Source organism: Neopelma chrysocephalum, unplaced genomic scaffold (assembly GCF_003984885.1).
Source record: "Neopelma chrysocephalum unplaced genomic scaffold, ASM398488v2 Primary Assembly neopelma1_23b, whole genome shotgun sequence".
NCBI classification, from domain to species: domain Eukaryota; kingdom Metazoa; phylum Chordata; class Aves; order Passeriformes; family Pipridae; genus Neopelma; species Neopelma chrysocephalum.
The window spans coordinates 8,744,773-8,766,972 of record NW_020897692.1 but is presented as its reverse complement, the minus strand read 5'-3'; the positions used below and the strand labels follow the sequence as shown (position 1 = coordinate 8,766,972).

Sequence of the window (22,200 nt, the reverse complement as noted above, 5' to 3'; positions counted from 1 at the left end):
GCCCTTCTGATGGTTTCCATCCTTTAGTCCTGTTCTGTGAGGTCATGGGCCTCCAAAGATCTGTTATTTTTTAACAGATAGTTGGTTCTTAGGTTCTTGGGTCAAAGGCTGTGAGTGGAATGACAGATCAAATGTGCATTGTGCATATCAGAAATGAACTCATTCTGCTCCAAGAAATGGTTTCAAAGTCTGCTCAAGCATCTAAGGAGAAGGCAAACAAAATCCATTGCATGACCAGGGCCCCTGGTGTAGCTGGAAGTTAAAATGCAACGTGAAATGTATGCCATGGATGAGCCTCTGTAGCACCTCATAAACTGCACCCACTCCTCAGTGTAGTAACCTGACTTTGTTGTTCACAGGTTACTAATAATTAATCTTTCTTCACAGTCTTTTTCAGCAACAGAGACCCTCAACCACAAAATAACACTGCAGAAATGGGGAGAAAAAAACCCTCAAATTCTCTTTGGGGCAACTGTTGCTCCCAAAATAAATGGGAGAGGAATACTTGGCAGCCAGGCACACTAAAACCATCAGGACACCCTATGCAGGACATAGCAAAAGAACTGGAGGAGAAAGGTTTGTTATTGAGCTGTGCTGGGCAGCATGGGAAAAATGAGAAAAGAATAAAAAATTATTTCAAGTCAGAAAAACAACAAAAATTGGAAAGAGTGGGGAAGAAAGGGAGGGATGGGCATTTATTACACCATTTTGGGGGAGCTAATGATCAGGACTAGACTTGGCATGTATCTAAGGAGCTTCTTTTTTAAGAAAGGGTCCACAGTACATTATATGGGAAGCCATGTAGGGGACATTGCAAAACAATTTCAAAAGCAGGATAGGATGCAGCAAGCAAATCCTCTGTATCTATCTCCAGTAACTATATGCATGGAGCAATTCTGCAGGATTGAGCTCTGATATGCCAATTCTCACACCAACATAGTTCAAAAACCCAGACAAGGAATGAGTCACCTTGATGTTATCAGTCCAAGTCTCATCCCTGCCGTCTTCCCCTGAACTAGTGTCCCTTGCTCAATCCTCTGCTTCTAGATTTTACATCATCTCTGTGTCTTCTCATGGGCAAGAATGAGCTTGAGGTGGTAGGTGCTGCTACACTGCACAGGTGCACAGCCTCATCCCTGGCAGCCAGACACTAACTGCTGCAGCCATGCCAAGCAGACAGCTACACAGAGAGTCACAAGACAGAGGCATTAGGAAATGAAAACTCAGCAATAACATTTGATGTCACGTCTCCCATTGCTTTTTCTCAGTTCCTTAAGCAGAAGGCCTGTACCTTAAACCAGCTTCATCCAGTTTGAGTGTTGAGAAAACTCAAAGGCTCAGAAGTGCTGAAATTCCATGGGGCAAACAGACCTGCTGGCTTAAAGTCCTTACTCTGTTGATCCTTTCTCTCTGTGTCTCCTGCACAGTTTTTAAACAGAAATCTTTTCACTCTTCACCTCCTGCCAGGTCCTGATGATTCCTTGCCTGTACCCATCCTCCGCACACATTTTAGTTTGAGGTATGAAATGCTAATTATCTGTCAGCTTTGGAATATGATCTCTCATGGTTTAACCCCGGTCGGCAACTCAGCCCCATGTAGCCACTTGCTCATTTCCCTTAGCTGGATGGGGGAGAAAATTGGAAGGGTTAAAGTGAGAAAACTCATGACTTGAGGTAAAGACAGTTTAATAGGGAAAGCAAAAGCCATGCACACAAGAAAAGCAATTCCAGGAATTTATTCACCACTTCCTATTGGAAGGCTGATGTTCAGCCATCCCAAGGAAAGCAGGGCTCCATCGTGCATAACAGTGTCTTGGGAAGACTAAAGCTGTCGCTTCAAATATTCACCCTCTTTCCTCTTCTTGCCCCAGCTTTATATGGTGAGCATGATGCCATAGGGTATGGGATGTTCCTTTGGTCAGTTAAGGTCAGCTGTCCCGGTTGTGTCACCTCTCAAACTTCTTGTGCACCCACAGCTTCCTCACTGGTGGTATGGGGCGAGAAGCAGAAAACACCTTGATGCTGTGCAAGCCCTGCTCAGCAATAATAAAAACATCCCTGAATTACCAATACTGTTTTCAGCACAAATCTGAAACATAGTCCATACTGGCTACTCTGAAAAAAATTAACTCTATCCCAGCCAAACTCGGCACCACCTCCTTCTGCCTGGTGCTGGCAAGGCAGTGTGGGACATTTGCCTGTAGCTGCCTGACCAGCCGGAGAGGGCAAAGGACTCTCACAGGAGAGGAGCTAACCTGAAACAATTTTATCCCACCCAACTTGAAGGGTTTGCTACAGGAAAATATTTTAGATATTTATCTCCTCTGGCTGTGAATGCACAATAAGGAAGAGTTTAAGGACAGCTGATCCTGCTTTGGGGCAAGGAGACGTTGCAGAAACACTCCTGCTGGCTCTTCCCACCCCATGGAAATCTCATGCAGTTTAACAATACCATGTGCACGGTCCTGCACCTAGGTTGGGTAACCCCCAGTATCAATACAGGCCAGATGGTGAACAGATCAAGAGCAGACCTGCCAAGAAGGATTTGGGGACGCTGGTAGATGAGAGGCTGGACATAAGCCAGCAATGTGTGTTTGGAGTCCAGAAAGCCAAATGTATCCTGGGCTGCATCAAAAGAAGTGTGGCCACCAGCTCCAGGGAGGTGATTCTGCTCTCATGAAACCTCTCTTGGAGTACTGCATCCATCTCTGGGGTCCCCAGCACAGGAAGAACACCTGTTGGAGCAGCTCCAGATGAGGGCCACCAAGATTAGAGGGCTGGAGCACCTCTCCCATGAGGAAAGGCTGAGAGAATTGAGATTGTTCATCCTGAAGAAGAGAAGGTTTCTGGATGACCTAATTGCAGCCTTCCAGTTCCTGAAGGGAGCTAAAAAATGGAGAGAGATGTTTAATTGGGGCATGCAGTGATAGGAAAAGGGGGAATGGCTTGAAAATAAAATAGAGTAGATTTAGATTAGATTTTGGGAAGAAATCATCCTGAGTTGCCGACCAGGGTTAAACCATGAGAGATCAATCATATTCCAAAGCCAACAGATAATTAGCATTTCGTCTCTAACAGTTTGAGTACACAGTGTGTGCAGAGGATGGGTACAGGCAAGGGATCAGTACATCTCTTCTTTACTGTGAGGGTGGTGAGGCACTGAAACATGCTGCCCAGAGAAACTGTGGATGCCCTGTCTCTGGAAGTGTTCAAAGCCGTGTTCAATGGAACTTTGAGCAATCTGGTCTAGTGGAAGGTGTCCCTGCTCATGGCAGGGTAGTTGGAAGTAGATGGTCTTTCAGATCCCTACCAACCCAGGCCATTCTATGATTCTGTGATTCTATGGTTTTCTCTGATAAGGGGACTACGTGGACTGACAGTTTTAGAGTTCCCCACTAGTAGCACCAATCACCCCCCAGGTGTAGAAACAGCCTATATATCCCCCTCTGCTTTATATACCCTCCCACCCCAACTCACTGCGCTGCAGCAGATTCGGATATTCCCAACAACTGGCTGGGACCCCTGGGAGGAGGAACTGAGCAATCCAACAGTTGTGCCAGGTGCTCGCGGCACTTGATGTGGTTTCTGTGCACTCCCCAAACCACCGCGCTCCTCAGAGGGAAAAAAAAGCTGATCAGCAGCAGGTCTGCAGCATCATGAGGGAGGGGGTCAAAGTCGTTGGCACTTCCTTGGAAACACTTCCACAGACACAGTGATTTCTTGCTAGGAAGTTAAAATTTCCATGTGGTCTTTGTGACAACAGACATCCTTTTGTGGATTATTGCCAAAACTCAGAAGCCTGTAAAACAAGCTGGGAAGTATCTGCCGGGGAAAGAAATTCCCCTGCCTTTCATGAGAAGATAGTAAATGTTAGAGAAGAAATCTGAAGACATAATAATGGCTGTGAGTATTAACTTTCTCTTACAGCAGCAGTGCAAGATTATTTATTGGAGATATATTTTTCCTATTTGAGGTTTGTTTGAGGGTTTTTTTCCTTAGAAATAGGTAACCAAAGATTTATGAATGAAAGGCATACTGGAAAAACAAATCAACCTAATACACAAAATTAAATGTCAATGTTAAAAACCTTGGATTTAGCACAGAAGGAAGAAGGGCATTTCTTGCAGGCATCCTGCTGCAAAGAGGAAGGCCACTGGAAATTAATGAGGAAATAAATAGGATTAATATATAAGGACTAAATAGGGAGGATGTTTGGGCCATAAGAGATTAATGAAGAACATCCAGATGCTCTTGCTTTACCAACACAACAACGAACTGAATTGTATTTTATGAGTTTCAAGGTGAATTGAAAGTGATTTACAGCAATGAAACATTCTGAAGAGTTTTCACTCATAGTCCTCCTAGGACTCTTTCCCTCAGAGGTGGGAAAGGCTACTTATGCTAACTCTGCAGACAATGCGCTAACTCTGCAGTCTTCAATGATAAAGAGAGGAAGTCCTTGTAGAAAGCTTTGTTGGCACATGCTTTCTTCCTTTGAGCACAAGACAACCAGTGAAAAGGACTTGGTTTTGCACAGAAGTCACTGAACTGCTGCTGAATAGGCCTTGCCTTTTAAATTATATAATTAAAAGCAGCAACGAAAAACTTAAAAGACATTATCCAGTCTTTATATTCTCACTGCCACATGTGTGCACACACAAGCTTGCTGTCAGAAAAATTTGCTATTTCAAAACAAATTTACCGCACAACTTCAGATAAATATCTAGACTACGAAATGTCAAAAAACTTAATATAAATTTTAGTCTAGAAATTGCATTTTTTATTTCTACATTGACTTCAATTTTTAAAAGACCTGAACCATATTTTAAAATAATTTGTTCTGTTTCAGATGGAATAAATATCTCAAATGAAGTTAAGACAAAACGAATTGGGTAATTATCATTAAATCCCCTATTTCAGTACCAATTTTTCCCCATCTTCTATACCTTCTCTTCATTTTCAAGTGTGCTAGCCTAAGCCATTTCCCATCCCCTTCTGCCTTCTGATGTTTTGTCCCAGGACTAAAAAGTGCTTTTCTGACCAAGCTCTCAATTTACTCACCATCTCCACTCCTGACATGAGTTGCCCATAACCAGGGGTGCCCCCCGCGAGTATCTGAGACCCTCAGCTCTCTAGCATGGCAGCCCACCACCATTTCCTTTGGTTTCTTTCCCTGCATACTAGGGGATGTTCTGATTTATTTCAAGTCCCTAGCTGGGTGCAAAGATGAGAGATGTGTTTGAATTCTCTGGTCACTATATCCAAAATCAGGGCTCCCATGGGGGCAGCTGCTGGAGTGCAGTGTGGGCCAGACATAAAAGTGGCATTTTTTGTATGTCCAGTATAAGAAAAGAGCTTAGGCAGGCCTCCCTGAAAACCCTGGCCACCTTGGGTCCCATCATAAGCAGTGTATGAAATCCCATATCCCAGATTCCCACCGAGTAACACCTGGTTTCTTCCAATAGCTCCACCAAAATCCAGCTCTTCTTTGTAAGAGGAAAGTTGGCATAATTCAGCTCTATTGAAAAAAATTTCATAAGTCACTTTTCCCCTGGTGCACATCTAGCTAATTAAATGTACACCACAGCTACTGCACTGGTCAAGGCCAACTGCATGGTGACTCTTCGCCTGACCACACCCATTCCAGGCTCTTCTTGCCAGTATTCTGCAAGGGCTGTAGACACCAAGAATGAATACTGCCCACAAAGCTTGGAGTGACCAGAAATAAATAACAAAATAGCAAGCTGTACTTTCTATTGCAAGGATAGGGCAGGAGGCCTCCCCCAGTACATGTGCTTTTTGCTCTCATCGGTCCAAAGAGTAGAAATGACATCAAACTATATTGGGAGTCTGAGCCATGACCTATCACTGGTCTTCACGAAAGTCAGCTTGGACCAATATGAGAAGGACATTCTCAGTAGTAGACTGGCCATACCTCTGATTAGTGAAGTAGTTGCTTCCCCAAGAAATCAGGGGAGTTTTGTTTAAATTTGCCGATTTTTGCTTTTACTATGTCTATGAAAAACTGAATCTAAAATTATTGGTGTAAAATAAATAGATCTTGGCCCAACCATTCCAAACAAACTTGTTTCTGTCTATTGCACAACCAAAATGAGCAATATCTGAAATACTTTTAAAAAAAAAAGGTTCTTCTTCTGGTCTTCCTTGGCATGCTATATAAACTATATCTAACAAATGGATTCATTTAGAAATGCATATGCCTTTCAGAAAGTAAATACAGTTCGCATTTAAATAAGTTTCTATATTTGATGCCAAGCTCGCAGGGAAAATGTCCATTAATGTTTATCACAACATCAGAGACATGAGCCAAACTTTTGTCAATGGACTACATTATACTTTGTGGTGGAGGGGTTGGAATTATATATTTAGAAATAGCTTATATTAGTCTGAAATTTTACTGTGAAGAGCTGCATGGAGGAGATCACCCACAGGCTATCATCCCTCCCAGTGGACAGCACAACACAGTACAATGGACTGGCAGGGGGCAGGACAGGGAGTTCCAGCCCTAATTCTGAATATCTTGCCTTTTGTGGGTTTAAGCCATATGTGAACTCACCGAATTTTTGATGGGTGTTTTACACCTGAAATGTAAACCCTGAAAACAAGGAATGATGAGGAAACACAGACTACACCATGACCACAGTCCACAGCTCTCATGGGAACTGCCACAGTCACAGGCTTATAGCTGAGTTTCAAATCTTCTATTGAATTACAGAAAGGGCTGTTATTAGGATCCTCTCCCCTCAAGCTCATTATATGCAGTGGTTTGCCATCATTAAACCATCTTTCTAACAAGTTTTGTCCATAAACTGCTTAGCATATCAAGATTTTTATAAACAATTTGAATTTTTCTAAGCAATTTGATATATTCAGGAGTTAATACACATTCAGTGAGACTATGTGTCCCAGGATAATGATTTCCTGCTCTTAGTTTAGGGCTTGGACATTGTAGATTTGTGACAGTGAGTATTATGGGGATAATACTGGTGGATTCACTGGTCAGCTGGTGGAGGCAGCCCTGCAGAGTGCTCAAGGTTTGCTTGTTAAGAAAATTCCTGAACCTCATGCATTTGTCTGGTAGCCAGCCCAAATTAAAAAGAAAAAAAAAAGTGGTATCACCTTCATAGAAATAAAAAGCAATAAATGCAATCAGGACACCCACTCATTTAGGGGAAACTCAGTTTCAAGAGATGAAATGTATGGGCTGTTTCTTCCGAGGTTTGCTGTGTGTGGCTCTGCAGTCATTTAATGTTGCTGCACATTCCTCCACAGTTGTTTCTTTTCACCTACTGAACTGATTGCAATTCAAGATGGAGGGAAGAGAAATGCACTTGTGTCTGCAGTGACTACAGAACTGATTTCAGGTCTCTGACAAAAGTGTATTGCATCAGGTACACAGATTTTTAAGAGAGCAAGTTCAGTTATTCATGAAGGCAAGCTGAGATTATGACATGACAGGCTTAGCAGGTGAGCAAATTTACAGAATTCTATAATATTTCAGGAAAATTGCCTCTTTGGGAATAATTTCTGCAGTATATATCCCATTTCTTAGAAAAGCAAGAGCTTGCCTTAAGCAAATGAGTCGACTTACTGTGAGACAGCTAAAAGAAAAGAATAAGCTCATTGAAATCTCCACAGCGAGAAGCTCTGAGGGAAGGGACTTATACAGGGGTGTTTGCATAGTGCCTGGTACAATGGGTCCTAACCTGGTCATGCCCTTTGATTGCTATTGCAGAGCAAACATTCAACAACAAAGACCTAGCAAGTAATGCTAAGGTCAAGCTCAGCTACCAAACCTGCATATATGTTCCCTGAATGCCTTCTCAAGTACTGAGGCAGCTGCTACAGCTGCATTCAAAGTCTGGCTAAAGCCAGAGGAAAAATGTATTGTCCCCACCAGCTTCTGCTCAGGTGTCTGGTGCATTGGCCAGAATTTCATCAGATGCTTCCTGTCCCCCATGGATGTCCCAACTACTGTGAGAAGGCATTTTTGAGATGATGAAAAATCATTATTCCATGGGAAAGACTCTCATGCAAATGTATTCAGACACCAATGACGGAACTTTTGGCAGTGGACAACACCTAGTGGGCACCTTTCTGCTATGGAGAATACCCTCTGAGCAGTCAAAGAGCACAGTTTAAAGAGCACTTCCATGTGCATTGGTCAATAATGTTTACCAATAAGAACTAAAATGCAAGTAATGCACCAGATGATCTGTGGCAACTATGTCTGCCCACAAAGCAAATTATCATGTTCAATGTTGAGCCAATACTGTGTGCATTTCATGGAAAGATTGACAGTTGTTCCTTACCAGCACCTGAAGCCCTTTTTTCTCTATTCTTAGTAGATTATCTTTGGGATGGCTACCAGTCCACCCTTGCAGAGGCTCTGCTGCCTAGTGCATTGTCTTCATAAAAGTGACGGCAATAGCCTGATCCAAGACAGATGCCGTAATCATCATTTGCATATGAAATTCAGATATTCTTCCTGGGGGCAGAGAATGATGGGTAGCAAGGTGTGTCTATAAGACCCTGGTGACAAGCAGACGGCTGTCTGGGTTTGGGTTCGGGTGAAAACTGGTTAGTTTCAAGTTTTTGGAACTTCTGTGACTTTTTACTAACTTTATGAAATGTGGCATATGTAAAGAGCTATGGTGGCTATGGTGGCTGCAACAAAGCAGATGCTGCTCCCAAAGCATCTAGCACACAGCACAGATGCCTCTGCATGAGGCATGGACAGGAGTCTATGACTTCAGCAAAAACAGGCAAGAATGGGTTTGGCAGACTAGAAAATCCCTCCTTTAATATTTGACATTAATAGTGACAGAGGGTTGGGAAGAATTGAAAAGCATGTTGGAAAGCTCAATCTACAGAAAATGTGCTATTCAATTTTACAGTTCCATAAAAAATGCAACAGAGCTGTTTCACAGCTGGGGAGAAGGAAGCCCAACCTCTTGATTTCGCTTCCTCCACTGGCTGACATTTATAGGATTTTACTTGTAAACAGCACTTACATAAATTAGTCAAGTCACAGTTCACACCACTATCTCAAAGCAGACAACGATCATGCATTTGTTGCTTCCTAAATGACAAAGCCTAAGGTGAGGAACAAGAGATGTATATGCTTCCTCAGTGGGTAGTTTAGCCTAAAGCCCAGTGCCTGGTTTGCAAAGAGTATGAACAGGTTGCTGAAATCCAAAAAAAAGCCTTCAAGATGAGGAAGAGCTTCACTTACTAGTTTGCACACTGACATTTTTAATAAGTACCTTGCAGTGCATTTTATCCGTGATTGAATCATAATTGTCATTTTACTAAATTTTGAATTAACTCTTATTCTGCACTTGGGATGTCCAAGTAATTTTTTGTATAAGCCTGTACGAGTAATTCCCTCTGTCATGAAGAACCGCTAGTGGACAACTTGGATTGAAGTATTTCTGAAGAGCATTTCATGGGACACCCAGGACCCCTGGTTACACAGAGATGTACCTCAGATAATGACCCATCTAGCACCAACCTTACATCAGTGGCTCCACCAGTGACTAGCAGGATTGCTGACAGCCTGAAGAGCATGTAGTGCTGGTCTCTCCACGTCTGCTGCAAGAATCAGGATGAGAAGGCAGCAGAGAAGCAAGCACAGAACAGCAGTGCAGAAGTGAAAGCGAGAGAAAGCACTCAAGAACAAAAGAATAAAACCAAAAAGACTGCAGCTTTATCTTTTCATCAAAGCATGAGTTAAGATTGGTTGCAATTACAGAAAGTTTTCCATACAATTACTTTTCTGCATTAGAATGTAGTCCAGGAACTCCATGGATATCTTGGATTGAGGGAATAAGCCAAGGAGGGGAATCACAGCAAAAATGAAAGCCATGCAGTCATTGCAGATATGTGAATACTCTTTGAGCACACATTCACTAAGAAACACGTTCCCTTGAAGAAAATTATCACAGAGTCATGTACATCTCCCTCAGGAATACCTGCCAGGAAGGCACCTCTCATCACCTTTGTTCAAACTGCAGAGAGGTAACCAGATACGCACACTGACAAGGATGAGCTGGATGTATCCGAAGCATATTCATTTGTCTACTGTCTTTAGCTATGACTCTAGAAGTGACTCCGTTCTACACCTTTTAAGGGAGGAACTTAGAGAAGAAACCCTGCATAGGTTGGGTACAGAGAGTTTCACTTTTTAAAGGTGCTGGCTGTTCTGGATTTCTCCTTTTTCAGGAAGAAAAACTTAACTCAGGACAGTTGTCCACCCAGAACAGTTGTCCATTCCCAAGTCAAATAGGAGGCAAAGTACATTTAAGAATATTATTCTCTTGAAAAGCAGCAATTTATGCCCTCAAAGCCGTCATGGGAATCTAAGGGATGTTTTTACCAAGGAGAATACCCATGTTTTGCGCACAATATTTAGATGTGTACATAGGACATAGTTTTTTGCCCAAACGGTGCAAAAGGAAAACTTTCTGACATGTACTGGCATTGCACATCCTAGGGCAACAGCCACGTGAAATGGTGGAATTGTGCATACACAAAACAAACACTCTGGACAGCCTAAGGCTATGTAAGTGTTTTGGAGATGAGTCTGTTCATCACATATTATCAGGCCTTTGAAGGGTGAGTATTTCTGAGTATTTTGAAGTGAAGATTTTGGTTTTGTGCTCTTGATCCTTACATGCAGACTAGAGCCGCACTGCAGAGCTGCTTCTGACACGCATCTATAGAGATTTAGGTAATTGTTGCAAAACGACACAGCTCCAACGCAACTATTTAAAAAACATGTAGATGTGGCACTTAGAGACATAGTTTAGTGGTGGACTTGTCACTGCTGGGTAAAAGGTTGAGCTCGATGATCTGAAAGGCCTTTCCAACCTAAATGATTCTACGATTCTATGAAAACTAGAAACTCAGCCTCAATCCTGCACAGAGGGGTTCCCGGGGAATTGTTTTAAGGTAATAAAATAAAAATGTGCTGCTGCAGCCAAGAAAAACTGCAGAATGTTACTTATCTCAACAAGAGACAGCTTCCCTGACCAGGCTCATTTTAGCAGGGTGAGCAGAAGTTAAAGACTTGAGCCATTTCTCCTCCCCTTCTGTAACCTATCAGCATGTCCTCTAGCTTTCCACTGTGTTGTTGTTCAGGTGATTCCCATTCTCATACTTTGCTTCTGTCCTCCCTCTTCTTCAGTCCTGAACACTTCCTTCCCCCCAAAAAAACACAGCATTCTATAGTGAGCCATCAGTTGGCTGCATCCTCATCATACTCCTTGGGAAAGAGGACTCAATGCTCCAGATACTCAACTGGCTCTCAAAAAATATCCCTCCAAATTTAAACAGAGAAATGGGAATTAACTCATTCCAAAGCATAAGAGCATCCATCTGGGCTTAGATCTTGAGAGACAAGCAAAGGTATTTGGATTTAGATGTTTTCTAATCCCCCAGTTTTCATATGTATCTTTGGGCAGTTGCCTTTGTCAAACTGTCTAAAACATTTTCTAATTCAGCAAGTTAACAGGAGGAAAAGTTAGGCCACATGCACCTCCATTTCCTGGCATTAACCTGGGAGAAAGGTGATGCCATTTGGGCAGGGATGCCAAGTGCATCCCCCTCTCCTGGCGAGGCTGGCCAATGGTCCCGTCCCACGCCCAGCAGGTTTCAAAGGAGGCACTGGGCAGAAGGCACCTAGCATTTGGCAAGGGGGCTGCTCTTGTGCCTGGAAAAACGAGCAGTCCCAGTAGCTTGTTTGTCTGGGTTTTTTTACAGAGGAATACAGGTTCACTCATCATGACAATAAGCATATTCACACTCACACTGAGCTGGTTTGAGACTTCCAAGACCAGCACCGTGTATGAATGAGCCTAGTAAGAGCTACATACTGCAGAGTCTTAGTCAATGTTTTTCAAGTTTGGGTCAGTCTGAGGCATCATGGCTGAAAAAGTATTGCAATGAGCATCGTAAATTAATATTTTATATTCCCTTGAAGTGCTTTTTGAGGAAATTAGCCTTCATTACTGAGGCATCTCTCCTGTAAACACAGAAAACAGAAAATACCTCTGCTGACAAGGACAGCATTGTGGGGCAGGGAAGGAGAGTAAACATTGAATGTGATGGGAAGAACTGGGTTGATTCAGCAGCTGAATCAATCAGGCATATGCATCCCTGCTCCCCAGCAGCTCCCCAAGCTGCAAGACCTGCAGCACCCATCCACTACAGATGGCCCCACCTTTACACCCAGGGAGCACCACCCCATTGCCCCCCCAGACCTACTGAAATGGTAAGGTGAAGACTTCAGCCCCTATTGAATACATCTCAAGGGCACTAGAAGCCCCACATTACTGTCGGCATGGTGGTTTGTGGTGCACAGGTTGCAGGTAACACAAGATCCTGGTCCCCAAACCGTGAGGGCAGCAAGGGCGTGGAGCTGCCAAAACTCTGTTTTGCTTTTCGTGTTTTGGACCATTTGCACAGCCCAACCAGTGCTGGAGTGAGTATTTTTGGCACTGGCTTGGGAGGTTCCTCTGCAGCTGAGTGCAGCCAGCCAAACTTGGCTGGCACAAGGCAGGGCTTTTCAAAATGTTCAGTGCTCCAATCGGAAAGCAGCCGAACGCTACTCTTCTCAGAAAAGTGCTGCCCTTGTCCTTTTTTAATGAAAGCGAACTTGGTATTCAGTAGGAGCAGGCCAGAGCTATTTCAAACACGGAAGACAGCAGACACAAATCAATAGAAAAAAATAACTTCTTTTTATTTACAAAAAAATCCAAATATTGGATGCTGTAAACAAAATTCACAATCTGTTCCCTCTAGAGTCTGTTTTCCATCAGCTCTTTTTCTGTCTGTGACAATGCCTATAGTCAAAATGTTTCAAAAGAGCAATCCAAGGAGCAGTTTGCTGCAACAGGATGCCTTGCAGAAGGCAACAGTTGTAAGGAAATTTGAGGGAAAGCAAATCTGCACAGACTCCTACAGACTGCAGGAGCCTGCAGTGCCTTTAGCCAAGCTGTCTTGAAATTTGCAGGCTTTTTTTTTTTTTTAATATTTATTTTGTTAGCAAACCACTATTACAACAGCAAAACAGTACACTGATTTTCTTTCTTGGAAGGGAAACTCTCTGCATAAAGAAGAATATATGCAAAAGAATATATGCAAATAGGAATATGCAAATACAGTTTTTCTCTTCTGTGCAGTTTAATCTAACACACTTTATTTTCTCAATTTAAAAAAGCGACTTTTTTGAACTGGTAGGAGCTTCTGATGTGATGCAAACCAAGCATTTAATAAGAGCTGTTTAGAGGATTTGTGTGAAGGCCTTTGTGCAAGATAAAAAAATATTTTAAGTGCAATAAGAGAAACTAGAAAAATATCATCTTTTTGGTCTTCTAATTGCCCTTCTATTTTTAGAAGAAATGTTCTTACATTTGAGAGGACAGCTATATCTAAGGAAAAAAAGAAAAAAATCCCATTTCAAAGCTCTTGGTTGTTTCTCGATCGCTACATTTAACCAAGTTTAGTGCCCCACTGGTTAGCAGGAAATTCAGCTGTGGTACAAACAGTTTTACTGTAATCAGGTCAATGTCTTTAATCAGTTCAGCTCTTTAAAAGGGGCACTGTCTCCTGCAGCACAAGCTCTAACCTTACAGCTGATTGGATAGGATAAATGAAGTCCACAAAGCAAGAAGGCGGTTGTTAACTTTAAAAGTACCAGTGTGCCAAAGAGGAGGGGAAAAAACAGTTAAAAGAAGTCAGACTTTATGGAGGGGAAGGTGTGCAAACCACAGAAACAAGCCAGCTTTGAAAAAGGGTTCTTATTTTACTCTTGGCCTGAACTCATGCCTTCTTCCCACCTCTAACACCAGGTACCTTTTAAGCTACCAGTCACAAATAAAACAAAGCTCCACCAGTTCCACCACTTGATCATCAACATATGCAAAACAGATCTGGAATACCTATATAATATATATAAAAACATATTATATATGTATCAAAATGCAAATACCAAAAGGTGCAGTTTAGCTCAGAGCCCTGCCGTATGCACTATAAGGTAACTAGCTGCTGTCAATCAAAAAACAAACAAACAAAAAAAAACCCCACAATAAAATTTGAGCTGAGAGGAAATAATTCAAAACTTTCTTTCAAGCAATGGCAAAAAAAAAAAAGGGTCCTTCAAAGGAAAAATTTGTTTCATGTATTATCAGCATTCTGTGGTTGTGGCACAGCTATAGATTCTCCAACCCTTTTAAAGAGTGGATGACTCATTTATTTGCTGCAAATAGTTGTGGGAGAGAAGACATACCACATTACCAGCTGATCCTATTTCCCCAGCCCTCCCCTTGCTTCCGCTAGCAATCTGGGAGCAGGAGGCAAGGGGAGCCAGTGGGCCAGGAGCACCCAGCCCAGACCCTCCAAGGGGCTGGAGGGGAACCTCGTTGGGACAAGAAGCCAGTGGGAGGTTGCAGCCAGCACCAGAGGAAGGGAAGGTGGGGACAAGATCTGTACGTCAATGCTGGGAATGGCAATGAACCAGCTTTTACGTTTCCTGAAGGACTCACGGGGAAGGTGCTTCAGTAAACAAATCGGGTTCCTATTAAAGTGCCTGCAGAGTGAAAAGTACAAAGCGCCACAAAAATAGATGTGCCTTACTCTCTCCATAGGGAAAACACACTGCCAGAACTCGAGCCCTTTCCCTCTCCCTGCCTCTGACTCCAACACCAGACCCTGCCTGTGACCAGACAGGGCACAGCCAGTTTTCCTTCAAAAGCCTGAATTCCCTTTTTTTTCCCCCCCCTCAGCAAGAAAAAGCAAAATATCAGAGTCAAGTGTCACTTAGTCATTAGGTTTTTGAAGCTCAACAAAGAATTTAACACCTTCAGAGATGGCACTGAAGTGAAAACAACAGCAGAGGTTGGGTTTTTTACCCCCTGCTGATCTTAGGGAGAGGAAATGAAAGTGAATAGTTATTGTTCCAATGTAAAGTGATTCCATTTAAATAAAGTACAGTACTGAAATTGTAAATGCAGTGTGACAACCAGATCAAAGATGTTTAATATTTGCATAAAAATATATATATAATATATATATAAAATATAATTTTAAGCAATCGTGCAACACTCTTAAAAAGGGTTCATTTCACATTTGCTAAATTCTAGTGGTCCTGGAATGCATAATGCATTCTATTAAAAATACTCCTTTAAATATTAACAATTAGTGTTCAAATAACCAACTAATACAATATTCTTTAGCTGTCAGGGGGTTTAAATAAACCTATCTTTGATCCACGTTCCACTGAATTACACATCATGGAGGTATGCAGTCACAACATTAGTGGGTTAAATGTCAAAATGGCATTACAGTACAAAACAGTTAAAAAAATCAGCTAGTCATATGTTTCTCCATCTGTGGAATTATTATGGCTCACAAGCAACCCACTGAATTACTGTAATCCTTGTTCTTGCAACCAAAGACATTATCTGAATCCCACCTTAATCCTGACTGGTTCATTTACTCCAAATTTCTCAGGTGTGGGTTAAAAATTCACTGCAAGGTGCCCACTGTCCTATGACATCCTGTTGCAAACTGGAAAACAAGTAGTACTTTATTTAAACATTCCTTAATTGCTACATTTTCATAGACCACATTAATATATATTGTGTGTGTATATATATAGATATACACCTATAACATGTACATATATACACACACAAACATATATACACACATACACACACGTACCCAGGATAATAGCACACTGACATAACATTAACTCTATACAGGTATTTGCCAAGGAAAAAAATAGGGCATTTCCTCCACCACTTATTCACAAGCTTATGGGGTTTTTCGTTTTTAATCCTTGTGTCCCTGATAAAACAAAATGCATGGTTAAATCATAAAACTATATTTTTTTCCTCACTTCAAATTTTATGAAGGTATCAGGCACTTTTGATTACTATTGGTGTGTACAAATATAGGAACATCTTTCTTTTCTTTTACATATATATATATATATAATCTACTGTATCTTCTTTGCTCGGATAACTTATTTGAGAAATCTTTGGTCCTTGAGTATATTCTTTTTGCCACAGCTGGTTTTCCAGCATTCTCACATATTTAAAATGTGAGGCATGCACGCAGCTGGAAATAATAGACTTTGTCATCGTACGCGTTTCTGTTTTTATAACTGTACCAATCCACTACTGTTCATTTGGAGCAAGCTGTTTCTGGTAAAGCATTCTAGTCAAGCAAGCTATACATTCTACACGGTCAATCCATAGACAGCACTTGCTGCAAGCCCCAAATGCAGTAATTCCAATATACAATTTTATTCAGCTTATCTCTGCTTTATGCCTCTAACTTTTAATTCCTGAATATACATAGAATTGTTTTTTGTGAATTTTTTCTTTTTGTTTTTTTTTTTGTGTGTTTTGTTTTCTTTCATATTCTCCCTTTTGCAGATCCCATTCTAGAGTAAGAATAAAAATAAAAGAAAATAAGGCTTTCCCACCTTCTCTATGCCAAAGCTATGGGAGCAGATATTGCCAACCCATATTGTCATCAAGCATTCCTCCTGCACTTATTTCAGGGGAAGCTGGTTGCTTTTAATGACAGGCCTCTTGTGCTCTGGGGTAGGATCCAATTATTTCGGGGTTCTTTCTCGATCATGCTCCCATTATTTATTAGAAGAACCACAAGCTTTTCCCAAGCTTGAAAACTAGAGCAGATCATCATTGCACAAAACACCCCATTTAAAAGGGACCCGTTGCCCCTTCCTACGTATTAGAAAACATTCTCCCCGCCGGGTCTACTAATTTTGGTCCTTAATTACAGGGCAGCCAAGTAGAGTATGTGTGCTGCTGGCAAGGGAACACCGTCTGAACCTGGGCAATATAGTAATTGCTGAAGTTGGCATCTGCTACGTATGGGGCTGGCTGGTAATAGCAGGTGACATTGGCCACATTAGGGATGATATTTTGCTCAGCTAGGACCCGGATGGCCAGCATGGTGATCAGATTCAGAGTCTGTCTCCTCTCATGTCCCATCAGGCACACTGTGCTCTCGTTCACCACACCGTGAAGGGTCATGAGATAGTCATACTTGCGGTCCTCTAATCCCACAAAGTGGTTCTGCAAGTAGGACTCCAGCTTTCTCTGCTGTTCTCCAATGTCTGAGAAGTCAATGAAAAACCTCGAACACATGTATCTCTGCAGGGACTTAATCTCAGATTCCGAGGCAGCCCTAAAGCCCCTTACCAAAAGGTTGCAGTACTTCAGAAGACCACCTCCTCTGATTTCTTCTGGGTTTCTGGTGGCAATTATCTTGTTGCAGAGGTGATCAAAGGCTTCCTGGAAATCCCCATAGACGCTCTCACCAATGATAGTTGGGTGAAAAGTTTCAGTCATCGGATTCTCTGAGCACTCATAAAATAGCAGTAGGGAGTCCAGCTTGATTTGAAAGGAATCGACACTGAATTCAAACTGCCGCCTCAGAGAGTCCACAAATTTCAGCTCCACATTTTTGCCACTGTTGTTGGACAGGGAGATGAGACTCCATCGGTCTGAATCATTGCATACTTTTACCATTTTCTGCACATAAGCCTCCTATAATTGGAAAGACAAAATGAGCAAATCAAGAAACAGATGCAAGAAATCTCCCCTTCGGTGCATTTGCTTGTACCCCTAAAGCCCCCCCAATCCTTGCATTTCGTAAAAGATTTCATGAAGCCTGCAGATACAAACCAGAGAAGAAATGCTTAATGCGAGAGCTCAAAATGCTACCACTGCAGGACAATGACAGAGAAGGGTGTTCTGCTGGGACTGTGGCATGCAAGGGAAGCATATAGCAACACTGCTTCTTTCAGTCACTTTTAAATAAATCTACACACTAAGCCCATGACACACATGCCAGATATGCCTGCACCCACACACAAAAGGGCGCTACTACAACCAGATAAGAAATCTTATTTATCTATTTCCACTTCTCTCTCTCCTCCCCACAAAAACAACTTAGCAAGTGTTCACTCCCCTCAATCCTTCCAGTGCAGGTTCCACAAATTTGCCCCATATTAAAAAAAAAAAATCCGTCTAAAAATCTGAAAGACATCTGTCATTCAGTCTAATCAACTCAAGCAAACTGTCTTCGAGAGGAGGGAATATGCCTCCCCCCTAGGCACTTAGCGCACCTGAATGCATGCCTTACAGGCGGGGTTTCGTTCTTGCAGCTATAAAATCCAACTATGCTCCCCTTGCACCCAGGAACCGGTCCGGCACACCAAGTTGCCGCCAAGACAGGCTGGGAGAGAGGTGTGCAGCCCCCGGCACACACACGGCCCAGGTAAAACAACGCTCCCAGCAAATCAACCGAGAGGGAGGAAAGGCTAATTAATCCTGAAGAGCCCCGGCCAGGGCGCTTCATTGCAAACTCCTCGATCTTAAGCGTGAGGTGGAAAAAATCGTTCAGGGTCCCCCTGGGTCGCGGGATGTGGGGGAGAGCTGCGTCTCTGAGTCCACCCCTCCATTCCCAGTGGGAAGATGCCCACTCCCCGCAGGCAGGTGCTCACACTTGCCCGCTCCGGGCGTCTGAGCACAGGGCAGGTTTACCTTGAGGGTGAGTGGCGTGATCTTCTCCTTATTCACCCCCTCGGGTAAGAAATCCAAGAGGCAGTCCAAGACCACGTCCTTCACAGTCTGAAATTCGGCTTCCCCTTTGAGGTCGGCGCAGAAGATGAGGTCCAAGTCCTTGTAGCCCAAGCCGCTGTCCTGGTGCAGGACGTGGCTGGCGGCCGAGCCGTTCAGCCGCACGTCACGCAGGCCGATACCCTTCTCCTCCAGCCGGCTCCGCACCACCTTGACGATCTGGCGGGGCTGCATGGCCAGCGTGGGGAAGTTGCCGCGGCCGTGGATGGGGATGGTCTCGCTGAGGATGCGGTCCAGCCGCTGCACTTGCTCCCAGCTCAGCACGTTGCAGTGCGCGCTCTCGCCGCCGCCCGCGGAACTCCCGCCGGGGCTGCCGCCGGCCTTCTCATCGTCTGCCATAGTGTGCGGCCGCCGCCTCCCCGGGCTGGATCCAGGCACCGCTCCGGCTCCTCGCCGGCCCCCCGGGCCCCCTCTCCCTCCGCGCCTGGCACAACAGGAGGAAAAGCCAGCGGTCAGCAGCTGCGCGCACCTGGCTCCCGAGCTCCGCTCCCCAACGGCCGTCCCTTCCAGCGGGGAAGCGGGGGACACACCTACTGATTAGACTAAAAAAAAAAAAAGAGGGAGAAGAGGGGGGAGAAAAAGCCCCCCGAAGCCGGGCGGTGCTGCAGGATAGAGGAAGGCGCCCGACCTGCAGAGCCGCTGCTTGCGCCCTCGCCGGGGCAGAGGCCGCCCCGCGCCGACGGAGAGGCCGCCCCGCGCCGCCCAAAAGGCCGCCCCACTCTCTGCCGCCGCAGGCTGCCGCCGTCTCCGAAGCTCTCGTAGTCCTGCCCGGGAAAGGTCCCCAGTAGTTTTTATACGGGGTTTCTCCGCGCTTCCGGGGCTCCGAGTCACGGCGCCCTCGTCCCGCCCCCTCCATCTGCATGGCCGGCCCGGCGGTGCCCTCGGCACGCCCACACCCGGCGCACCCGCGGTCCGCCCGCCTCTCCGCGCCGGCGGAGCGCCCAGCGCCGCCGTCCCGCACCGCCCCGCGCTGGGAAACCCGCGCAGCGCAGCTTTCCCCGGCACGGATCCGGGGAGGCAACAAGTGCAAAACCCCTCCCTGCCTGCGCAGGGGGCGCGGCCCGTCCCGCTCCCGCCGTGCCCAGATGCGCGCCCAGGGGCACCCAGCTCCGCGCTAATGTCCATTCCCGATTTCCCCCCACCCCGCCTTTTTACCTCTTGCCACCCCCCCCCCGCTTCCCCCGCGACATTCCCGGGCATCCCAGACGCAGCCAAACTTCATACCAGAGCGACGGAATTTGGCAAGGGCCCCTCTCCAAACAGATGCCGAGGATCCCGGGCCGTGTGGTTTGCTCTGCTCAGCTCCTGATCGAGATTTCCAGAGCTGCCTGCAGCAGCTCAGAGACACCACGCCGTGCCTGCCCGGCCCCGGCCCGGCCCCCTCCCCCGCGCCCGCCCGCCCTCCTCGCCGGCGCGGAGGGAAAAAAGAAATTCCGAAGAGCACGAAAGAGCCCGTGCCTTCCAGGCGAGCATCCTGCCTATAAAGCATACTTGGGTAACTGCGGAGCGGGAAAAATAACGTTTAAGACATGCATATTATATAAACATACACATATATTTTGTTTCAGTTATGTTTTCGTTTGAATAACAATGGATGTACCTGCTTCTTTTTCATCCTTTTAATACAAATACATATAGATACTACTTGAAATACGTATAGATACTATATACATATAGTTATTACTTAAAATACAAACATACTATTTAAAACATAGAGATACTATTTTAAACAGGCTAAGCGCGCACACATACACAGACTACACCCCGCGCGCAGCAGCACCCGAGGACCCCGGGGCCCGGCACCGCGATGTAGAGAGCGGGTTGCGCGGAGAGATGCAGGGATGGGGGAAGGGATGGGGTGGGCAGGACAGCGTTGCATCATTGCTCGCAGCTTTGTGACGCGCGGCTGGAAAGCAAATGGGGGTGCGCAGAGACGTGACGCACGGCTTCCTAAACCAGGCACCTCGCCGAAGTGGGTGGGGGGGCAACAGACCCCGACGAGGTTTACTGCCTCCTCCCCTCAATTTTAGTGCCCCCCCACCATAATCTCCTGCCTTGGGATTGGGGGTGTGTCCTGCTCCTCACGGGGAAACACCTGAGCCGGGCGAGCTGGCGTGGTTTATCCTCCCCCCTCCAAAAGCAGAGGCGGGGGTCTCGCCGAGCTCGGCGCCCGCCACGTCGGGGGAGACCCCCCGGCCCGGCCCGGCCCAGCCCAGCCGCGGGGCAAGAGCGCCCCCTGCCGGGCTCCGGGCGCTCCCGAGGGGGCGGGCGCAGCCGCGGCCGGAGCGGCGGGGGGTGTTTGTTCTGGGGGTGGCCTCGGCTTTGATCCACTGCCCAGATTCCCTCTTACTTCAGCAGCACATGTCTGCTCCTGACTCTGGAGCAGGCAGGGAGCAGGGGCGACTCCACACTGTGCCCCTGTCACGCAGCACCGCCGGCCCCTCCCCGTGCCACTCACGGGACTAAAAAATTGACTGTAGTGCTCTATGACAATGCATTATACGAAAAAAAAACCAAACGAAAGAAAAGGAACAAAAAATAGGGCAGGAAGCTTTTAAAATCCGGATGTGCACAAGTGACTGCAGCTTGCCAGCATAAGTAGAGTGTCGTGCGTCCCCTGGCACACTGAATGGGGTTTGAAAACTAATTCCTTTATTTTAAATAAATATTCAGACTAAGGGACCTGCTGGCAAGGGAGCCTGGGCCACTGGCTGTTGCTGCTGGGCACAGAGAGCCTCCACTCTCTGCTTGGGTCCAACTGACAGTGCATTCAAAGAGGAGGGTGCCAAGCAATGCCCATCTCCCTGCAGGGCAGAGAAATGCCCGAGCCTCCCCAGACCCCGCCAGGTCACAGCTGACGCCAGGGGCTTACGGGGTTCCCACGGGGGGTGGGAGGGGGGGAGCTGCCTGCCTGCCGCACTGAGGCATCTATGCACTGCCCTCAGTACATAGTTAGGAAGCTCAGAGAGGTTAAAGCACAACCCCATTTGCAGACTGGCATCACTCAGGTGAACCACAGTTCACTAGGGCATACGATTTAAACTTTCAGAAGGAATAACTACGACCTTATTTATAAGCTAATTATCACTATCAGTAATCAGCCAGATTACTGATTTCTAGAGTAAGGGCAAAGATCAGACCTGGAGGCTCATCCCATATTAAGCCAGGATGCATCCAGGAAACCGAGACTGCTTCCTGGTTGGGAGTAGTGAACATTTCATTTTGCTTGTGTTTGTCAGCATGTTACAATGAAATTTTAGCAATATTTCAAATACCACAAAATGTATCAGTCAGTTTATACTGGTCAGTAGGATTTAATGTTATTTTATACAGACCTTGTTTAATTTCCCCATGAAGTGTGGGTTTTAACCTCTCAAGTCGCTAATTCTTGCCCACTTAAAAAGAGAAATGGGCAGCAGTTCATCCTGGGGAATACAGATTTGCTAAAGACAAGGTGAATATATCTCAGAAGGAAGACCTTTGCACTGCTGGGCTT

General features: G+C 45.2%; 1 protein-coding gene across 2 annotated transcripts; it reads right to left on the bottom strand.

Moving 5' to 3' along the window:
- Window positions 1-12,738: 12,738 nt before the first annotated feature.
- Window positions 12,739-19,946, bottom strand: TENT5A (terminal nucleotidyltransferase 5A). Of its 2 annotated transcripts, none has more exons than XM_027696603.1 (3): window positions 19,929-19,946; window positions 18,609-19,128; window positions 12,739-17,609 (listed from the first exon to the last, which is right to left on the bottom strand). In XM_027696603.1, exons 2-3 carry the CDS (start codon window positions 19,041-19,043, stop codon window positions 16,830-16,832), a joined length of 1,215 nt encoding a protein of 404 aa, XP_027552404.1. In that variant the 5' UTR covers window positions 19,044-19,128; window positions 19,929-19,946; the 3' UTR covers window positions 12,739-16,829. The 2 variants fall into 2 exon arrangements, with proteins under 2 accessions (XP_027552404.1, XP_027552414.1); XM_027696613.1 differs by lacking the exon at window positions 19,929-19,946 and adding an exon at window positions 19,333-19,568.
- Window positions 19,947-22,200: the final 2,254 nt, after the last annotated feature.